At 46.0% G+C, this 20,315-nt stretch overlaps 1 protein-coding gene across 1 annotated transcript in view; it reads right to left on the bottom strand.

The window, feature by feature from the left end:
• Fbxw4 (F-box and WD repeat domain containing 4) overlaps positions 1-20,315 on the bottom strand; it is an 88,367-nt gene that overhangs the window by 2,309 nt on the left and 65,743 nt on the right. The window contains exon 6 of the mRNA XM_042689658.1: positions 12,559-12,624. Within this exon, the coding sequence (XP_042545592.1) occupies positions 12,559-12,624 (66 nt within the window). The remainder of the gene's footprint in view (positions 1-12,558; positions 12,625-20,315) is intronic.

Here is a 20,315-nt window from a genome sequence, read left to right as displayed (position 1 = left end):
ACTACCCCTCAACATCAAGTGCACCCGCTAATCCCTGTGGCTAGGGGATGGGTGGACTTAGTTTCTACAGAATGTTCAGGGGAAATGAAGGAGAAAAGGCACCTTCTAGACCCAGTGCCTCTGCTGTCTTCACCCATGAGATGCTGGGTCCTCTTCCATGGCATGACAGGAGAAACAAGGCCATGGGCACTTCACAAGGAGACTCAGGTAAGTGGCCCTGGCCTGGGGTGGAGGACTCCATGGCCAAGCAGTACCCAGCTTGAGGCTTGCGGCAGACAAGGCCACTGGCTTTGTCTGAATGAAGACTTCAGCTTCTGGCCTCACACTCACTCAGACTGACCCTCAACCTCCCCCTCCCAAGCAAGCGCCATCTTCCCTAGAGGCACTAATGGAGGTTGGCTGCCTTTTTGTGTGAGCCCTGGGCAATGAGCACTGCAGCTGTCCAGTGCAGGGTTAGACCCCAGGTTGGCATTCCTGTGCCTCGCCTCCTGATGGAAGGGAAAGTCCTCTTCCTCAGTAGTCCCTTGCTGGGAGCACCTGAGGGAACAGGGAAAAGGCTTTCTCCCCAGACCAGTGTCTCCTGGAGGTCACTAACATTGCTCTCAAAGAAGCCCTACCTTCCAGTCATGACCACGCATCGTGACTGCGCTCCACAGTCTCCTTGTGGACACTCATAGGTACACATATACATCTGAGCTGTGGACGGGGGATGTTGCACTTCACAATTCTCCCTCTCCTTCCAGATTTGGGGGCCCTGCCCCCTCCATTAGTGAGGCCATAAGGAATGATTGAGGAGCTCTCCCCTTTAATCTGTAGAAGTAATTTCATGTTTGTTTGAAATAGAAGATGAAAGGCATTGGGGATGGGCAGTAGAGCCCAGCATGGCCCTACCTGCCCAGTCCTAAGGTTCTGAGAGAGGGGTACCCATGGGGCTGGCAGGGTCAGCAATTTTATGAGGCAAAGAATATCCATACTCAACTCAGAGCTTGGGCCCTGCTCAGCGTCTCAGCCACCTGTTAAAGAATCAAATTAGCCTAAAGGGCTCTCTAGGAGAGACCCAAGGGCCCAGTGAGTAGCAATCCCTGGAGGGGGGGGTGGGCAGGGGATTGCCCAATGTCTGCCAGCCAAGCCTGGCCAGGGGCTGAGGAGTTTCTGTCATGCTTTGCTCAAATGGCCACACACACTTTAAACCCCAATAAAAAGATACAATTTCTTTTGCTTCTGGACACAGGACCCTCAAGGCTCTGTTGTGCAGTGCTGGTGAGGTTAAGTTCAGAGCATAAACTGACACACCAGGTCTGGGAATGGCCTGGCTCTTCTAATAGCGGCCCAGCAGTGCCATAGGAGCCCTGCTGGGGCTTTGATTTGGGAAAACAAACAGAAATGGCACTGTGAGCCCCCACCTCAGGCCCAATTTAACTAGAAAACTCTAGCCTCACTGCTGTGGTGGAAGAGGGGACTGGCCAACAAAAGCCCCAAACTTTGGGGGGAAGGGGGACAAAACAAGCTGTCTGTCTCCTCATCCCCCCCTCCTGGGTTGCTTTTCTCACTGCAAGTGTGTTCTTGTAAAAACGATTAGATTGCAATTTGTATTACGTAGTGACCCCCAAATTCAGACATTTCACCCCTTTTCTCTGGAAAGAATGTTAAGAATGCTTCTCGGCCTCTCACTGTGGGGGGCGAGAAGGGGGGCAGAGACTTGGCTGTTGCACAACCTGTGTGGGAACAGGGCTGTTGCGCCAGGTCCCAGCTAAGAGGAGCAAGAGCCAGGCCTGTTACTATAGAGTCTCAGACAAAAAGTCCTTTCCCTTCTAACTCTTGCAGACAAAGCCCGGGCCTCCAAGAGCTGCTATGGGTTGGGGGCCTCTACACGCTAGCCTCCTCAGCCTGACTCCAGCAATTCTCTCTCTACCCAGGGAAAGATAAAGACAGATGGGCAGCCTGCCCAGGTAAGCCTGAAGAATGGGGGAGGGGAGTGGTGAGAGAACAGCTTGTTGGAGAGCCGTTCCTCGGCCTGGGTGCAGGGCTTCTGGAAGTCATAGTAACTGGAAAGAAAACGCAAGCAGCATGCAGCAACATCTCTGAGCAGGCTTTTGAAAAAATTGTCTCCCTGGTTCAAGTCACCCTGCTGCTCAGGCAGTGATATTCAACTGGAGGGGGAAGAGAGAGGCACCTTCTGCTGCCAGTTGGAGAGGAAGGAAATGAAAATACAGCACTGAAACCTCTCAGGGAGAGGTCAGGTAAAGAGACACTACTCTCTTTCTAGCCTGGGCCCTGTATAGCTAGGACACTAATGTCCTGCTTCATTCTGGTACCAGAATTTTAACTCAGGGTCATGTGCTTACTCACTAGGCTCATCCTTTACCACTTCAGCCATTCCAGGCTGGCTTTTTGTTGGCTATTTTGGAGAAGGGCATTCCGTAGATTTTTCTGTCAGGCTCAACATGGTCACTAAGAGAATGGGAGATTTTATTCTGTCTTCCTTCTATCTTCCTCACTTTTAACAACCATTAAGTAAGCACTATTTGTTTATAAGATGTGAGCTGTGCTCATGCACAGTGGCTCATGCCTATAATCTTAGCTACTCAAGAGGCTAAGATCTGAAGGTCATGATTCAATGCCAGCCTAGGCAGAAAAGTCCATGAGACTCATCTATAGTTAATCAGCATACAGTCAGAAGTGGAGTATGGCTCAAGTGGTAGAGTACCAGCCCTGGGTAAAAAAGCCAAGTAAGAGGATGAGGCCCTGAGTTCCAGCACCAAAAAGATAAAGATGTGAGTTGTGCCTATGAAGCATTGTCTATCTTTGGAGTGTTTCAGTCCAGTGAAGAAGAAAAGTTTTTTGTTTGTTTGTTTTTTGTTGGTCATGGGGCTGAACTGGGCCTGGGCGCTGTCCATCAGCTCTTCAGCTCAAGGCTAGCATTTACCACTTAAGCCACAGTGCCACTTCCAGCTTTTTCTGCTTATGCTAAGGAATGGAACCCAGAGCTTCATGCATGCAAGGCAAGTACTTTACCACTGAGCCACCTTCCCAGCCCAAGAAGAGAAGTTTGAACCAGGAGTTTGAACTAATCATTCAAGGTATCTACTGGTAGGTAATGCTGAGAAAATAAAGAAGTTCTATGAAGAAACAGATTGAAAAAGAATAAGCTGGGCACTGGTGGTTCACACCTGTAATCCTAGCTACTCAGGAGGCTGAGATCTGAGGATTGCAATTCAAAGACAACCCAGACAGAAAAGTTGGTAAGACTCTAATTTCCAATTAACTACCAGAAAACCAGAAGTGTGGGGTTGTGGTTCAAAGTGGTAGAGTACTAGCCTTAAGCAGAAAACAGCATCCAGGCCCTGAGTTCAAGCCCATGACCAACCTCCAAAAAAATTTTTTTGGTCGGTTGTGGGGCCTGAACTCTGGGCCTGGGCACTGTCCCTCAGCTCTTCAGCTCAAGGCTAGTGCCCTTGAGCCACAGCACCACTTCCGGCCTTTTCTGCTTATATGGTGCTAAGGAATCAAACCCAGGGCCTCATGCATGCAAGGCAAGAACTCTACCACTGAGCCCCAGCGAATATCCATTCTTTAGTGAGTAATGGGACTGTAACAGGCAATGACAGGTGAATGTCCTAAGCAGAAGGAATTGCAAGGACACAGCTGTAGAGCTAGGGTGACCTGGCTGTTTTAGCAGAAGCCAGCAGTCACTCAAGAGTGTGAGGGACATGCCACAAGATCTGGCCTCCAGACTGCCAGCATTCAGGTTCATGGCCACTGGTAGAAGCCACTGTGACTGCAGATATGGAAGTTCAAAGGCCACAGAAGAGATGTCTTTCTTCAAGTTATCCAGCAAGAAAGGGCAGAGCTTCTGGGGAATCAGTCTAGCAAGCAGCATGACAGGAACAGGGGAGGTCAGAAGGTCTGGTCTCTTGTAGGTCTTGTGGGATTATGTGATCCTCACAAGAGGGCTATGCAATGCCTTAACCCCATTTTATGGATGCATAAACTAAGGTTCAGAAGTAAAAAACAAACAAGCAGTAAAGTCAAGCCTGTGTGTTCCTCTTGCACCACCAACCATCACATGCATACAAACACCCAGCCACAGTTCCTTGGCTACCAGTCCACTTCTATAATCTGACTTGCCCCTGTAGAAACTCAGGGCATCTGCCAGCTTTCACCTGTGTTGGCCCAGGTGCAGAGTGACGGAAACACAGGAACAGATATGGAGAAGAGTGGAGATGAGAATCTCCTGAGAGTGTCATCAGGTAAGAGAAGCACACAGCCTCTCACATGCATGTGTGTGTACGTGCACCCCTAGCACCCACCTGTGCACACGTGTTCAGACACAATGGCTCAAAGGCCAGGCAGCCCGGCAGCCCACTTTGTACTGCTAACAAGGGGACCATAATTACAGGAAGGGGCAAGCCCGGCAGATAAAAGGATACAAAATTTCAACATCTGTTGCCATAAAGGGATAAGGAGAAGTGAAACGCAAAGTATCAGTTTGGTGTCAGCAGGCAGAGAGCCAATTTCAAAGAGTTCAGGGGGACACAGGGGACAAGAAAGAAAAAGGAAAGGGAGGAGAGAGAGAAGAGAAAGAAATTACAGGGTTCCTTAAAGAGATAAAGAAAAAAGAGAAGGAAAAAAAGCTGTCAGTAATACTTTCAAAGGAGAAGGCAGGTACTTTAAAGAGGGGGCAATTCCCATAATCACCCTGACTGAAGGCCAGGCCTCTACACAGGGTGGGGGCAGGGGACGAGAGGCAGAGACAAAGCTACAGCTGGGCAGGATGGGCACAAATGATGCCCTCAGAGCAGCCAGCCTATGCTCAGGCCACTCTTTGCATCTCCAGCTGTGTGCCCTCTTCCATGCCAAACGCCTTTAGATGCCTATACTCAGACTGGGTTCAGTGTAGGGACAATCTACAGTATAGAGGATCCAGCTTGCACTCAGGGGAAACTAAACCAGGCCACACCTGTGGCTGACCTGGTGTCCCTTACCAGCACTAGCATTGCTCTGTGGAAAAGGCTCAGCTAGGAGTCAGATCAGAGAAGGCTTAATGCTGACATGGGAGCAGGTTTCCTTAGGCAGATCGGGGGCTCCAGGCCTAGACTCAAAGGCTGAAGGGAAATATAGAGGACCAGTCAGAATTGGTGGGAAGCCTGTGCTGCTCCTGCCCTTGCTGGGAAGAGATTCGAGATGGAAATGACGGCCTAAGGTGAAACAAGAATGACTATAGCTTGAAGTGGAGGGGAGCTGGGGGAGTCTACAGGGCAGGCACACTGTTACAGGAAGGCAGTGCCCTAGGACTCAATGCCAAGGAGTCTGCCCTAAAAGCAGCCAGCTCACCAAATGTTCCCTGTCCCCCCTTCACAGTTCCCAGGATGGCTCAAAGCTATGGCTAGACCCATGGGGACACCCTCAGTTCTGGTGTGTCACTCCAGCTTCTCCATCTTGAAGCCCACCTGCCCAGAGCTAGAGAGGCCAGCTGTGTTCCAGTCTTAGGACACCAATGCCAGAAAAATGGCAGAAAAGGCAAAACTCACAAGCCTGCAAGGAAGTGTGTGTGTGTGTGTGTGTACGCGCGTGCGCGTGCGTGCGTGCGTGCGTGCGTGTGTGTGTGTGTGTGTGTGTGCTGACCAGTAAAATCCACCTGGCCATCCAGCTACTAAGAGGAGTCCCCCACGGTCAACACCCAGCACCTCCTCTGGAGCCTAGCCAAAGGCCTGCTAAAATATATTGATTCTTCAAGGTCAGGTTTTTGGGGGGTCTTTTTTTTTGGTCCAAGATTCAAACTTGGTATCTGACACTTTTGTTCATGGGCTAGCATGCCTCCAACCCCAAGGGTTGGTTATTTCTTTATTTTTTGGGGGGGTCAGGTATATTGGATGGCTTTGGTATGGTTCCTTGGGACTTGACAGGACTATAGGGCCTAGATTGGGCTGGTTTGGTGGCTAGCTGTCACCAGTGTCTGTCAAGATACAGGTACTGGAGTTCCTGACACTTGAGGTCTGAAGATCATACAGAATCAGAAGTAGGAACACTCCGGCATCCCCAGGTAGGATGAAGGACTCCACGTTCCTCATTTCAGCACATTAGAAATCCCTAATTCTTGGGCCTAATGCCATGGCATTTAGTTCCAAGAGAAAGAAAAGCAGGGGAAAAAAAGGGGTGGGGTGGGGTGGAGGAGGTAGCCACCAAGACAACAGCTGGAACTTCGAGGCTGCTTCTGACCCCGTGTGCTCCAACTAGCGCCCCACTCTCTTCTCTGCCCTGCGTATTAGTCCCCAGAGGTGGTGCTGAGAGGTGGAGGGAGCCAGGGACACCCTGAAAGCAGTCTCTAGGCATTCTGAAAGTAGCATAGGCTGCGTAGGAATAGGCATCTAATGTGGGCGATGGCTCCAGATAGAGGACTGCTAGTGCCCAGCAGGGTGCCTGTACCTTGGAGGTTGTCCCAACCCCCACCATCACCTGAGGGCAGCCCAGAAACTCAGAGCCTCACTGCCCTCCTTAGCCCTCCCCCAATCCCAGTCACGGCACACACATGAAAGAAAATCCAGGCGCTGCTCAGGTTTCAGTAGTGACAGGTTAAAAGCAAAGAATCTAGCCAGCACCAAACACCGCCCAGTCAGAGTCCTGCTGGCGATGCTGCTCCACCTTGCAGATTGCCTGTCAGTCAGGCTTTGGTGTTATTGAAAGATCAAACTTGGTCCTGCCTGTTCATTACCTTAATCCTGTTTTCTACATGGCTTTATTATCTGCTTGGGCTCCTCTGGGAAAGACAGCTCCAGAGAGTCACCCTGTCCATCCATTTCCTCCCACCCCAAGCAGGTGCCTCCACTACAGGCTCTCTCCTCACTCCCTGCCTCTAAGCTATGAACAGCCTTGGAGGCAGGTCAGATGTTTGCACAAGATCCTGCTCCTCCCATGGGTGAGAAGGGGAATCTGGGGGCTAGAGAGGAGGTAGTGCCAAGGGATGCCCAGGGTGGCCCTGCCACACACAGAGCCCACCGGCTGGTTAGTGGAAACAGTAACTATGTCTCACTTGGCTCCATTAAAGATCCAGGGCATAGTCCACTCTCATTTGAGTTTATTTTGAGTTCAGTAACAACTTGGAGTTTGGGATCAATGAAGTCTCAGGATTTCATAAGAGAATAACACTCAAGAAGTGGCAACCACATGCAGCTCAAAGATCACCCAACCTTCAAAGTGATGCTGGCTATGATGACACACACAGCTGTGTGCCATCCTGCCCCAGTAGGGGATTATGTCAAGCACAAGACCATGCTATGTGACTGACTTCCAGCAGAAATTCTCAATTGTGACTGGCAAGAGGCTTCTCTGTTCTATGAAGTCAGCAACTCCTTCTTCCCTCCATTGGCTAGAAGTCACAGGTACATTAAGGACTGAAAGGCTAGGCCTCCACAAACTTTCAGGGACTAGTGTGAAAACAATTGTGGTGGGAGCAGGAGACATCATGAGGACACAACCTGTGCTGTCTAAATGCCTCCAAGGTAACAGGCATCATGCAGGGCATTTTCTCATAATAATTCATCCTCACTACCTCTGGAGTAGGGATAATGGTTTTCCAATTTTTACTTCTTACTGTGGAAACAAGTCCAGAAAATCCCCAGATCATGCTAGTGTGTGGCAGAGTAGTTCTGAAAGCCTTCCCTGTCTGGCCACATAGCTAGTGCTACATCTGGAACAACCACAGCTTCCCAGCACACAGCCTGGCATGGTTCTTCACCAGAGAAGGCTCCTCCAGCTTTAGACTTTAGCCCCTTTCAGAAGGGAGAAGGACCAGTGGAAGAAGTTTAGAAAGATGAAATCACAGGAACAAGTTTCATAGTCTGCAGAATGCCAGCCAATATTCTAGAGGCTTATGAATGGAGCCCTGGGGCTGGGAATATGGCTTAGGGGTAGAGTACTTGCCTAGCATACATGAAGCCCTGGGTTCAATTCCTCAGTACCACATAAACAGAAAATGCTGGAAGTGGTGCTGTGGCTCAAGTGGTAGAGTTCTAACCTTGAGCAAAAGAAGCTCAGGGACAGTGCCAACGACCTGAGTTCAAGCCCCAGGACTGGCAAAAAGAAAGAAAGAAAGAAACAAACAAACAAAAAAGAATGGAGCCCTCATTTTAGCTAGAAGGATGAGAAATCTGCTCAGGGTTCCTAGGAAAGGTGTCTTCATCTTAAAGCATGTCTAAGGCAGGGGACCTGTTCCTACCCTCCCCCTTCCCTTTCTTCTCTCCCCCTCTCCTCTCCTTTCCTTTCCAGTGTCTTACCCTACAAGTTGTTGGCACTGCTCTAAACAAGCATAAAAGCTGGAGCAAAAGGTACTGTGACCAGGGTAGCAAAGCAGAAAACTGAGTGAATATGGGCCCTTATGGTCTTCACTTACTAAACCCATTGACCCAGACACCCAACTTCTGGACTCAGTGTCGTCTAAGATCCTAGTAATCCTATTATTTGAGCCATTATGAATTAAGACTTCATTACTTATAGCCAAAAGTTATGGCTAACTGATCAGTTTGCAAGAAACAATGCAAGAACCTAGAACTTTGTGCCTGGCAAAGAGAGCCCTGGAGGTATAGAAGTAGTTTCCAGCCATGTAAGGGCCTGTCCTGTAGGAAGAGGTTGAGTTTGCTTCCAGCCCAGGACTATAGCTAAAGGAAGCATACTGACCATGACAAAGGGTCATCAGCATTTCAACATTCAGAGCCGCTCAGGGATGCAACAAGTTGTTCAAGGAAAGTACTGAGTGTCCTATCCATTCTTGGTTGTAGAAAAAAACCATTAAAGTGGTTTAAATCTAATTAAAGTGTCTTGTGATATGAAGAAATCCTTTGTAAAGACTGAATCTAGAACGAAGATATGATGAACACTTCACTTCCCTGGAGAGAAGAGAGAAGACAAAACAAAAGCAACCGAGAAAGGAGGAAGGTAAGAAATATGCCTTCATTGCTACTATAAATGGTTGAACTTAAAGACTAGAGTTCTCAGGTTTGGCACCAAAAGCATAATCAATAAGAAAGTTGATTATTTAGATTGTATCAAAACTTAAAACTTGCGGGCTGGGAAGGTAGTTCAGTGGTAGAGCACCTGCCTTGCATGCATGAGGTCCTGGGTTCGATTCCTCAGCACCACATAAGCAAAAAGAAAAAAGCTGGAAGTGGCACTGTGGCTCAAGGGGTAGAGTGCTAGCCTTGAGCTGTATGTAGAGCTGAGGGACAACTCCCAGGCCCAGAGTGCAGGCCCCACGACCGGACCCCCCCCCCAAAAAAAAAAAAACTCGTTCAGAAGATGTGACGCTATTAAAAGGACATAAAGACAAACTCCAGAATGGGAGAATATATTAGCAAGCCATGTATCCAACAGAGAATTAATCTAGAATATATAAAGATAAAAAAAATCCAATGAGGGGCTGGGAAGGTGGCTCAGTGGTAGAGCGCTTGCCTTGCAAGCCAGAGGCCCTGGGTTCTATTCCTCAGCACCACATAAGCAAAAAGAAAAAAAGCCGGAAGTGGCACTGTGGCTCAAGTGGTAGAGTGCTAGCCTTGAGCTGAAGAGCTGAGGGACAGCGCCCAGGCCCAGAGTTCAGGCCCCACAACTGGACCCAAAAAAAAAAAAAATCCAATGAGTCAAAGATACAAACAGACATTTTACTAAACAAGCAAGATATGTAGATGGCAGTTAGGCATAAGAAATATGTCTAACATCAGTAGCTATCTGAAAAATTCAAGTTAAATCTGTGATGTGATATCATCCCTATTAGTAGAGCTAAAATAAAAAATAATTACAACAAATATGGTAACAGTATAGATCTGTCATACATTGCTTGGTGAGAATGTAAAATGGAAGTGGCACTGTGGCTCAAAGTGACAGAGCACCAGCCTTGAGTAAAAAAAAACTCAGGGACAGTGCCCAGGCCCTGAGTTCAAGCCCCATAACTGACTGAAAAAAACAAAAACAAAATAACAAGCAGTACTTCTATGGGTCTTAGAAGGAATATGCTGAGTTTTCAAAACAGCCAATCTCAAAAGATGGCAGGCTAGGGCTAGGGAATGTGGCTCATGCCTGTAATCTCAGCTACTAAGAGGCAGAGGTAATTGTTCAAGGCCACCCCAGGCAAAAATATGAGACCCTATTTGAAAAATAACTAAAGCAAAGAAGGGCTATGAGTGTGGCTCAAAGTAGAAAAGTACCTACTTTGTAAGTGCAAAGACCTGAATTTAAACACTTGTAACAGACAGACAGACACACACACACACACACACACACACAAAAGTGACATGCTACGTGGTAACATATATATAAAATCCTCAAAATGACAAAATTAGAGTATATATAAATGGTCACCAGGAGTTAGAAGTAAGAGTGAGTAGAGGAGGGGAGTAGAGGGTGAGTGTGACTTTTATAAAGAGGCACAAAAGGGATCTTGATGCTAAGCGTGAAATGAATAGTTTCATAGCATAGGAGTCTACACATGATAAAATTACATAGAATAACATGTATATAAAATAAGCATGATCTGAATAAAGTTCTAAGGCTTATACTGATGTCAACTTCCTGATATATATTATCTAAGATGTTTCACAAATACTCTTCTATCCTATTTTGTAACTTCCTATGAATCAACAATTACTTCAAAATAAAAGGTTTTGGGGCTGGGAAGGTGGTTCAGTGGTAGAGTGCTTGACTTGCATGTGTGAGGCCCTGGGTTCAATTCCTCAGCACCACATAAGCAGAAAAATTCAGAAGTGGTGCTGTGGCTCAAGTGATAGAGCACTAGCCTTGAGCTGAAGAGCTGGAGAATGGTGCCCAGGCCCAGAGTTCAGGTCCCACGACTGATAAATAAATAAATTAAATTAATTTAATTTAAAATAAAAGGTTTTAGCTGGGAAGGTGGCTCAGTGGTAGAGCACTTGCCTTGCATGCATGAGGCCCTGGGTTCGATTCCTCAGCACAACATAAGCAAAAAGAAAAAAGCCAGAAGTGGTGCTTTGGCTCAAGTGGTAGAGTGCTAGCCTTGAGCTGAAGCCAGGCCCAGAGTTCAGGCCCCACGACCGGACCCAAAATGAATAAATAAAATAAAGTAAAAGGTTTTTGACAAGGTTTTCTTTCTTCTTCTTTTTTTTTTTTGGTTGGTCATGAGGCTTGAACTCTGGGCCTGGGCACTGTCCCTCAGCTCTTCAGCTCAAGGAAAATACTCTACCACTTGAGCACAGAGCTACTTCCAGCTTTTTCTGCTTATGTGGTGCTGAGGAATTGAACACAGGGCCTCATGCAAGCAAGGCAAGCACTCTACCACTGAGCCATCTTCCCAGCCCTTAACAAGGTTTTTTATAAAATGGCAAATAATCAGATGGGACTGTATAAAGTCTGCAGGTCAGAGAACTGTAAATATAACCTGGATATGCTCTAATCATTCTGTCTAATTTTATAGGTTTTAAAAAATGTCATTATTTTAGGGGCTGGGAAGGTGGCTCAGTGGTAGAGCGCTTGCTTTGCATGCCTGAGGCCCTGGGTTCGATTCCCCAGCACCACATAAGCAAAAAGAAAAAAAACCGTAAGTGGCACTGTGGCTCAAGTGGTAGAGCGCTAGCCTTGAGCTGAAGAGCTGAGGGACAGCGCCCAGGCCCGGAGTTCAGGCCCCACGACCGGACCAAAAAAAGTCATTATTTTATAAAAGTCATCTCTAAGTATAGATGGGATTTTTAAAATTATTTATTTATTTATTTATTGGTGCTGGTACTGGGGCTTGAACTTAGGGGCCGGGGCACAGTTTCTGGGCTTGTTTTCTCAACCCCTTGAGCTGTGGCTCCATTTCTAGCTTTTTGGTACTTAACTGGAGATAAAAGTGTCATTGAAGCTGGTGCCAGTGGCTCACGCCTGTAATCCCAGCTACTCAGGAGGCTGAGATCTGAGGATTTCGGTTCAAAGCCAGCCCAGGAAGGAAAATCCCTGAGACTCTTATCTCCAATAAACCACTAGAAAACCAGAAGCGGTACTATGGCTTAAGCGGTAGAGCACTCGCCTTGAGCTGAAGGGCACAGGGACAGCGCCCAAGCATTGAGTTCAAGCCCCACAACCAACAAACAAACGAAAAAAAAGTGTTATAGACTTTCCTGCCCAAGTTGCTTTGAACCACAATCCTCATATCTCAGCCTCCTGAGAAACTAGAATTACAGGCATGAGCCAGTAGTGCCTGGCTAGATGGGATTTTACAGAGCCACATAACCAGATAGTCTTTAGAGAAAGAGTATCATAAATCCAATAGTTATAAATAATACATGAAATTATTCAACTATTATAAATTACTTCAGAAGTGTTGAGTTCCATTGCTTGTACTTGAAAATGAATAAAAATATTTCAACAGTGTCAACAAGCTAACCCCAAAGGCATCACTGCTATCATGACCTTCAAGGCCGGGTCCTCCCCAGCGTCCTCCTGCACTGCTGGGCCAATGAAGGCAAAAGCTGGTCCGTGAATTCCTTACCTTCCTAACTACCCAGCCCCATGTCAACATACACACACAGGTTTGCCATGGTAGGCTCAGGAATCTCTTACCTGTTGAGGTCCCAGATTCTCAGTGGTGAGAAGTGCCCACAACAAGCTGTCCCTGTCACAAAAGAGCTGCCAAACAAAAGGAGAGCAGAGTTAGATCAGGCTTGTCAGAACTTGTGGTGGACACAGCTACACAATTTGAAATTCAGGGCCCTTTCCTCGGGAATCATGGGGCTAAGCCTGAATGAGAAAAGTGGCTGAAAGAGTGATCTAGCTGTAGAGCAGTAGTTGTGACACATGCTGTATGGGCTGTGGCTTCCCACAAAGCCTTCAGGTTTACTGATAGCTAAGCTTGGTGCTCAAATTGGGTTGTGCAGCCTCTTCCTATTAAAAAAAATGGACCTTCAAATGGGTGCCTCTGAGGCCAAAAGAGCGAGCCTGTCAGTTGGGCACTGGTGGCTCATGCCTGTAATCCTAACTACCCAAGAAGGATGAAATCTGGTCTCCCTGATATGCAGATGTTAAATTCAAAATGCAATGAGATATGACAAAGTAAACAGGACTCAAGAAACAAGGAACCTCTTCTTAATTTGTCGCATCGTTCTTAGATGACTCTATGTTCTTGACCCTACATATGGCATATACATGTGCACACCTGAAGGAAGCTTCAGGAGGAGGCACAGAATCAGAGGGAAATGGGTAAAAAAATACAACAGAGGGGCCCATCAGCTGCACTGGACACTGATGAAAGTGAACTAAGCAACTCAAGGGCAGCGATGGGAAGGAATGAGAAAGAGGGAACAGCTGACACTAAGCAAAAGGAAAGAAATGTAAAATCACCCAATTTGGAAGAAATAGTTCTATTGTCAAAGTTCATAAGATTTATAGACCATGATAAAGACAATTCACCTTGTGAAGGTTAAAATGTGTTTGTGACTTTAGCTAAGGTATCACTGTCCCATAATACTGTGAAATTTATGTAATCACTCTCAATAGAGAAATAAAACATAAAAAAAGAAGAATGAAATCTGAGGGATCTCAGTTTGAGGCCAGCATGAGCAGAAAAGTCTGTGAGACTTCAATTAACCAGCAAAAAGCCAGAAGTGAAGGTTTGGTTCAAGTGGTAGAATGTCCCCGTGGACAGGAAAAGCTAAAGGGTAGCACTCAGGCCCTGAGTTCAGGTCCATTATTGTCATAAGCCTGTCAGGCTGTGGTTGTATGAACCCCAAGAGTAACATAAAAGGCCTCCTGGGAACAATCACTTGGGAACTAAAGATGTAACTCCACGCAGTGACAGGGCAGCTAAGGACATTCCTAAAAGGTTGAAGAGCTAGGAGAATCTGGAAAGGTGGTGCCAGTTTAGGGCAAATGTAAATGCTCTAATGTGAGAACTGGACAAAGAGTAAAGGTGAGTAAATTCCCTGGGTGATGGGATTAGGAACAATCTCCAAAGACACTGCCAAATTCCACCAAGAGGCAAGAAAGACCATCAGCTGTATTTTCTAGTGTCTCTTATACACCCTAAATTTTCTTTTCTTTTTTCTTTCTTTCTTTCTTTTTTCTTTTTCTTTTCTTTTTTTTTTTTTTTGTCCATCGTGAGGCTTGAACTCTGGGTCTGGGCACTATCCCTCAGCTCTTCAGCTCAAGGTGAGTACTCTACCACTTGAGCCACAGCACCACTTCTGGATTTCTGAGTGGTTTATTGGAGATATGAGTCTCAGGGACTTTCCTGCCTGGGCTGGCTTTGAACCTCAATCCTGAGACCTCAGCCTTCCAAGTAGCTAGGATTACAGGCGTGAGCCACCAACGCCCCGCTCCTAAAGTTTCAAAATAAGACAATCTGCAATCCCATATTAAGAGGAGGCACAGCTCTTATGAAGGATCAGTGCAATGAACCAGGTTAGCCAGAGTACTAGGACTAGAACTTGAACCTCTGAGCCAGACCAGTCCTTTGTTAAAGGATTTGGCAGGGGTGGGAGGGAAAGCCTTTGGGAAACCTAATGGCAAGCAGGAAATTTGAAAGCAGTTGTCATTCAGAAGCCTTGAGGCAGTCTTGGGCATTGTTCCTACATGTCTGGCCTGGCGGAAAAGAGACTGGACATACTAATGACATGTTAGCAATGTGAACATAGCCTGTCTACCTGCCTCACCCAGCACCTGTGCTCCCACAGGACAGGTGCTGAAAAAGCCAGTAGCCAGAGTGGGTAGAGAGCTGCTGCCAGTTGCTAATGAGTGAGATGTTAGGGCCAAGCTGCTGGTTTATCGTCAAAACTGTAGGGCTGGTGTCATCCTCAAGTTGATATCAAGGCCATATGAGAAACTTAGGGCTCCTATGCCTAAAGCCAAGACTTCCTCCAGGTCCATGTACCAGTATTTTCTTCCTTCTCCCACAGGACTGTTGCCAGCCATTCTACTACAGAGTGGCAGCACCAAAACATTCTCGGTCATGCCCCAAGAGATCGCCAACCTTAGAAGCTGCCACTGAACACTGAAGAATCAAACTACAAAGCAGTAGGTATTGGTCTCATCTCCCTTCTCCCAACATTTTTCCTCTTTAGAGTAATCCATTAATAACTGGTAAAGCCAATTACCTTGGATTGGAAACATAGTAGCCACTTAGAAATCATTGGAGCAGGCAGCTGGGCTCTCCAGATTTTTGAGGAGTCTGGGCTAGGTGAAGGGTGCCAGTAAGACAGAAATATTTCTTAAGGAGGTTGATGGCAAGTCCCTGACTGGCTGCAGGCCTAAATTAGTATCAAGATAAGTCAATGGAGAGATAGGAGGAACCTGAAACTTTAACCCCTGTCACTGCCAGGGCTCTGACCTCTCAACAGGTAGGGTGGGGTGAAGTGGTGGGGGGCATATATAAACAGTCTTTTCAGGAACTCATTCCTATCTTCCTCTACTTGGCCCAACCATCCCAGGCCCTCCTCTTTACATCCTATTAAAGATTTTCCTAATTGCTTGGACACAACATCTGTGAGTGTTCCTTTCTAAAAGAAGCCCTTTCCCCTGTCTTAGCACTGTGAAGCAAAATGGTAGAGAAGGAGGCAAAGGAAGCAGACTTCCTGGATGTAGGAGTTTAGTGAAACTTTAACACTCAGCAAGAAATCATCTGAGCAACAGTTACATACACTTTGAGCTGGGTCCTACAGGGGAACCTCCAAAATAGGGGGCCTGTCTGAGATACCGGGAGTCAAGCTGACTACAGACAGTTTGCATACCTTGAACTTTCCCCATTGCTGTAGCCATATCTCCTGCCCCCCCCCCCCCGCCCCCTGTCCCACTCCACAATTTTCATGGCCATTAGGAAGAATGAGGCAAAAGCCAAAGAAAAGCTTTTTTTTTTCTTTTTTCTTTTTGTTAAATTAAAAGAAAAGCATTTGAAGTCAGATGGTCAAAGAGGATGAATACAAGTACAGTCTCCCAGAGTGAGCAAGACAAAAGAAGGGAGAGATCCACTATCTAGCACATCCAAAGGATGCTTCATACCCCATAGCAAGTCCATGAGATAGAAGTTCCTGTTCCTGTTCCTATCACACGAAAAGGACTAAGTAGCAGCTCAGCTTCACAAACTATACAGATTCTGGGGCTGTACAGAAGGCCTGCTGCCCACACTTGGCACCTTTGAAATTGAAAGTGGGGTCAGGTGAGATCTGTGTCTTACAGGCAACTTCACCTCCAGTTCTCTAAGCTGCATGGCTCTTGCACAGAACATAAAGCTTGCTTTGATCCCTTCACCCCTTGGCATTAATCTACCATCCACACTATCCGAAGCCCTCACTCTGCTAAGCAAACCAATGGTTCTCAAGAGATCAATGACATGAAGACACATCTCATTCCTTCTAAGACTATTCCTAGCGATCTATTTATGTGTCCCCCGGTGCCAGCACATAACCTGGCCCAATATAGATTAGTAAATACAGATCAATGAAACTGACCTGAAAGGCTCTTCCATTGCCCAAAGCCAACCTAGCTGGGAAAGCCAGTCATTTGGGCTGTGAAAGTGATCTCTCTGCTCCTTAGAGGAATAATTCACAATGCATGACAGTCATACATGGGTAGCAATAAGAAGTCTTCACAAGCACAACAGAAATACTAACAGTACCAAATAATTAATGTCAACATATGCACACAACCATACAAATACATGTACTTATTCTTTCTCTCAGCTAAAGGGCCTAACGTCATTCTGATTCCATAAACTGCTCTTGTGGGGTCAGAAAATCCTTACCAGAAGCCAGTCTGCAATTCCTCATCCTGTCCCAGACCTTACCCAGATCTTCACTTTACCCTTCTCCCCTCAATCTAATTCAGGCAAGTCTAGCATTGGAGACAAAAGCAGGCCTAAGAAATGGATACAGAAGCTCTCAGATTACAAAAGCCACTAGGGAACCTAGGTTTTTTGTACACAAGTTGAAGAATAAAAGGTAACAAGATAGAAAAGAGAAAGGCAAGAAAGAAATTAAAATTAGTTGGGCATGTTTAGGCTAACAGAAGGTAGATCTTACTGTTTCTACATTAGTTTTTACCTTCTTACTAACACTAGTATAGGCCAAATATTGGTGGCTCATGCCTGTAATCACAGGAGGCTGAAATCTAACTGAGGATTGAGCTTCGAAGCCAGCCCAGGCTGGCTGTGGGTCTCTTGTCATCTCCAATTAACCAGCAAAAAGTCAGAGGTGCCCTAAAGTGGCAGAGTGCCAGTCATGGGCAAAAAAAGCTAAAGGAGAATATCCTGGCCCTGAGTTAAAACAAAAAATAATACAGATAGCCCTCTGTATCTGTGGGTTCTACATTTGTGGATTCAACCACACAATAAATTTTAAAAAATTTGGAAAAGAAAAACACATTATTACATCCATCAGGCATTGGTGACACATATCTGTAATCCAAGTTCCTGAGGGAATTAGAGGCAGGAGGATCACAAGTTCAAACACAACCTGGGCTATATAGTGAGACTCTGATGTCATTAGGTTGACATCTGCACCTGTACTAAATGCAACTTTACTCTGTTCTACCAGACAGTGCAATGGTTTACACAGCACTTACCTATCTTAAGAAGTTATCTAGAGCCAATTTAAAGACTATGGGTTGGAAGCACTTGTAGGTTACAGGCAAATACTATGTCTTTTTGTTTGTTTGTTCTGGTGCCAATTCTAGAGCTTGACCTCCAGACACCATCCCTGAGCTTCCTCATATCTCAGCCTCCTGAGCAGCTAGGATTATAGGCATGAGTCACTAGCTCCCAACTCTATGTCACTTTTTACAAGAAACTTGTGTATCTGCAGATTTGGGTATTGATTAGGGGTTGGGGAATCTTGGAACAAAGCCACAGATACTGAGGGATGATTGTTCATATTGAATTAAAGGGTCTCACTAGATAGCCCAGACTGGCCTTGGGCTCTCTATCCTCCTGCTTCATTATCTTGAGTGCTAGGATTGGTATAAGACACTATGCCTGGCAACTGTATGAGTACTTTCTATGAGTCAAGTGCCAAGCAAATATTTCAACAGCATTATCCCACTTATTCCTCATAACCCTATCCAGTAGGTACCACCTTCCTTAATTTACAGATGAGAAAACTGAGGCCCAGAAAGGTAACTAACTTGCTCAAGATCACACAAGTAGCAATTAGTCAGACTGGAATTGGATGTTAGTTACTTTTGACTCCAAAGCTCAAGTTATCATAGTATCCCTCACACTGTAAACTCTTATGTGAGCTACATTTGGGTAGCTCAAATGTTTGGGTCATTGGCATAGTATACTGCCTGGTCATACTGAAAACTCAGATGCTTCTTGAATGAAGGAATGAATCAACAAGTGAACAAATGGCTCCACCTGGAAGGAGAAAGATGAGCCTGGCTCTGAGATGGGTGACAGAAGTGGTGGGCGTAGCAGCTGTGCCCCGTGGCTGGCCCAGAGCCGCCCAGCTGGCCAAGGCCCCAGCAGCCTCTGAGCCTGGGCTGACACACTTTGGCAATGGAGGCCACCAGAGCTGTCACATCATTCACCAACATGCCCATCAAGTGTATTCAGTTCTCTTCAACCCGCATTGGCATTTTAATTACTGTTGGGTAAACTAATTTGTACAAATGAAGGCCAGGCTGCCTAATAGAATATGCAAGCTCTCTGACCTCTGACAGGCACTGACACGAGATACAAAGGCAGCCGAGGAAGGCTTTTTATCTGAGCCTTATTACTCTCTATTACTCCAATTAGTCAGGCTCCAGTGCTCCTAATTGGAGGAAAAATTGCAATTAAATCAATTTTTGATGGGCTGCAAGTGGGCTTCCGACCCACCCTGCTTGTGAAACACTGATATTATAGCAGCAAAGGTCACAGGCCTCATCGGCACCTGGGGCTCCCCTATTTCCCTTGGCCCCCTCCTTAAATACCTCAAGGAAACTCCTGCCCCTCCATTGGCTCAGCCAGCAAGGGTGGGAAGGAGGGAGTCATTAGAACATGTCAGGTCTCATTGCTACCACCGCCATCTGCTAGCCTCTGCCACTGACATCATTATAGCAGCTAAGTCCCGAAGCATGAATACAGTGCGAAGGTCACATAAACTCACTCGGTGAGGAGAAGCCGGGAGTAGTAGTGCAGTGACAGCACCATGAGGGAGAGACCAGCAGAGTGGGCACAGAAGGTCAAGAGAAGTCAGGAAGGGGGAAGACAGGCTAGCGGAAATGTGTGAGGCTGCTAGTGCCTCATATCCAACCAACAGGGCACTAACCAGAGGTAAAGAAAATCTCAAAACAGAGACAAAGAAATATTGTTCTGTCTCTAGCAAACACACACCTGGTAGCTGGGGAAACCTCCACCCCAAATACTGTGTGCAGAGAAACAGGGCTGCTGAGTCAGTCCATGAGGGACTAGAGTATGTGTGTAGAGCCTGAGGTCTAACTATAGCATGTCTAGGAAGAAGGTCGGGACAGCGAGTTCCAAGAACTAAGTACTAAAGATACTTTTCACCAAAGTAAGTCATAATAAGACCAAAAAGCCTATTGGAAGCTTGAATGAGTAAAGTCTAAGGCAAATAAATATAGCAAACCAATACAGCATATATCACTATAAATCATTCTAAGAGAATATACAGATAGAAAATAGAAATTCCTAAGTTCAGCTAACTTCATAGGTTACTAGACCACAATGCATTGATTGGTCAAGAAGGATATGCCTTGTCTTTAAGGTGTCAAAACCAAATACATGGGGCAATCAACAGTCTGTTACTCAATGGAATATGTGGTCATTCACAATGATGTTTCCAAAGAATACAAGCAGGATGCTTATGATCTACTGTCACAAGAGAGGTGTAAACATCATTATTACAATTTTTAATAGCCTGTGCATAAAAAAAAATTCGTACAAGCCAAGTACTAGTGGTGGCTCATGTCTATAATCCTAGCCACTCAGGAGGCTGAGATTTTAGGATGTACCATCTAAGCTATCCCAGGCAAGAAAGTCAGTGAAACTCTTTATCTTCAATTAACTACCAAAAATCCAGAAGTGGACCTGTAACTCAAGTGGCAAAGCACTAGCTTTGAGCAAAAAAGCTTAGGGACAGTGCCCAGGCCCCGAGTTCAAGCCCCACCACCAGCATACACACACAAAAATTTAGTATGAGAAAAAAACATACTAAAATGCTAAAAAGTGATTGTGTTGGCCAATAAAGTAATAAAAAATTCTTTTTTAAGAAAAATTTCCTATCTAATAAGTGTGTATTTTGTTGTTGGTGGTGGTGGTACTAGGGCTTAAACACAGGGCCACACACTCTTGACTGGGTTTTTTCCCCTCAAGGCTGGCACTCTACCACTTG

The sequence above is a fragment of the Dipodomys spectabilis genome, unplaced genomic scaffold (assembly GCF_019054845.1).
Source record: "Dipodomys spectabilis isolate Male_0828 unplaced genomic scaffold, ASM1905484v1 ptg000125l, whole genome shotgun sequence".
Taxonomy (NCBI): Eukaryota; Metazoa; Chordata; class Mammalia; order Rodentia; family Heteromyidae; genus Dipodomys; species Dipodomys spectabilis.
This window is presented reverse-complemented; position numbering and strand designations above follow the sequence as displayed.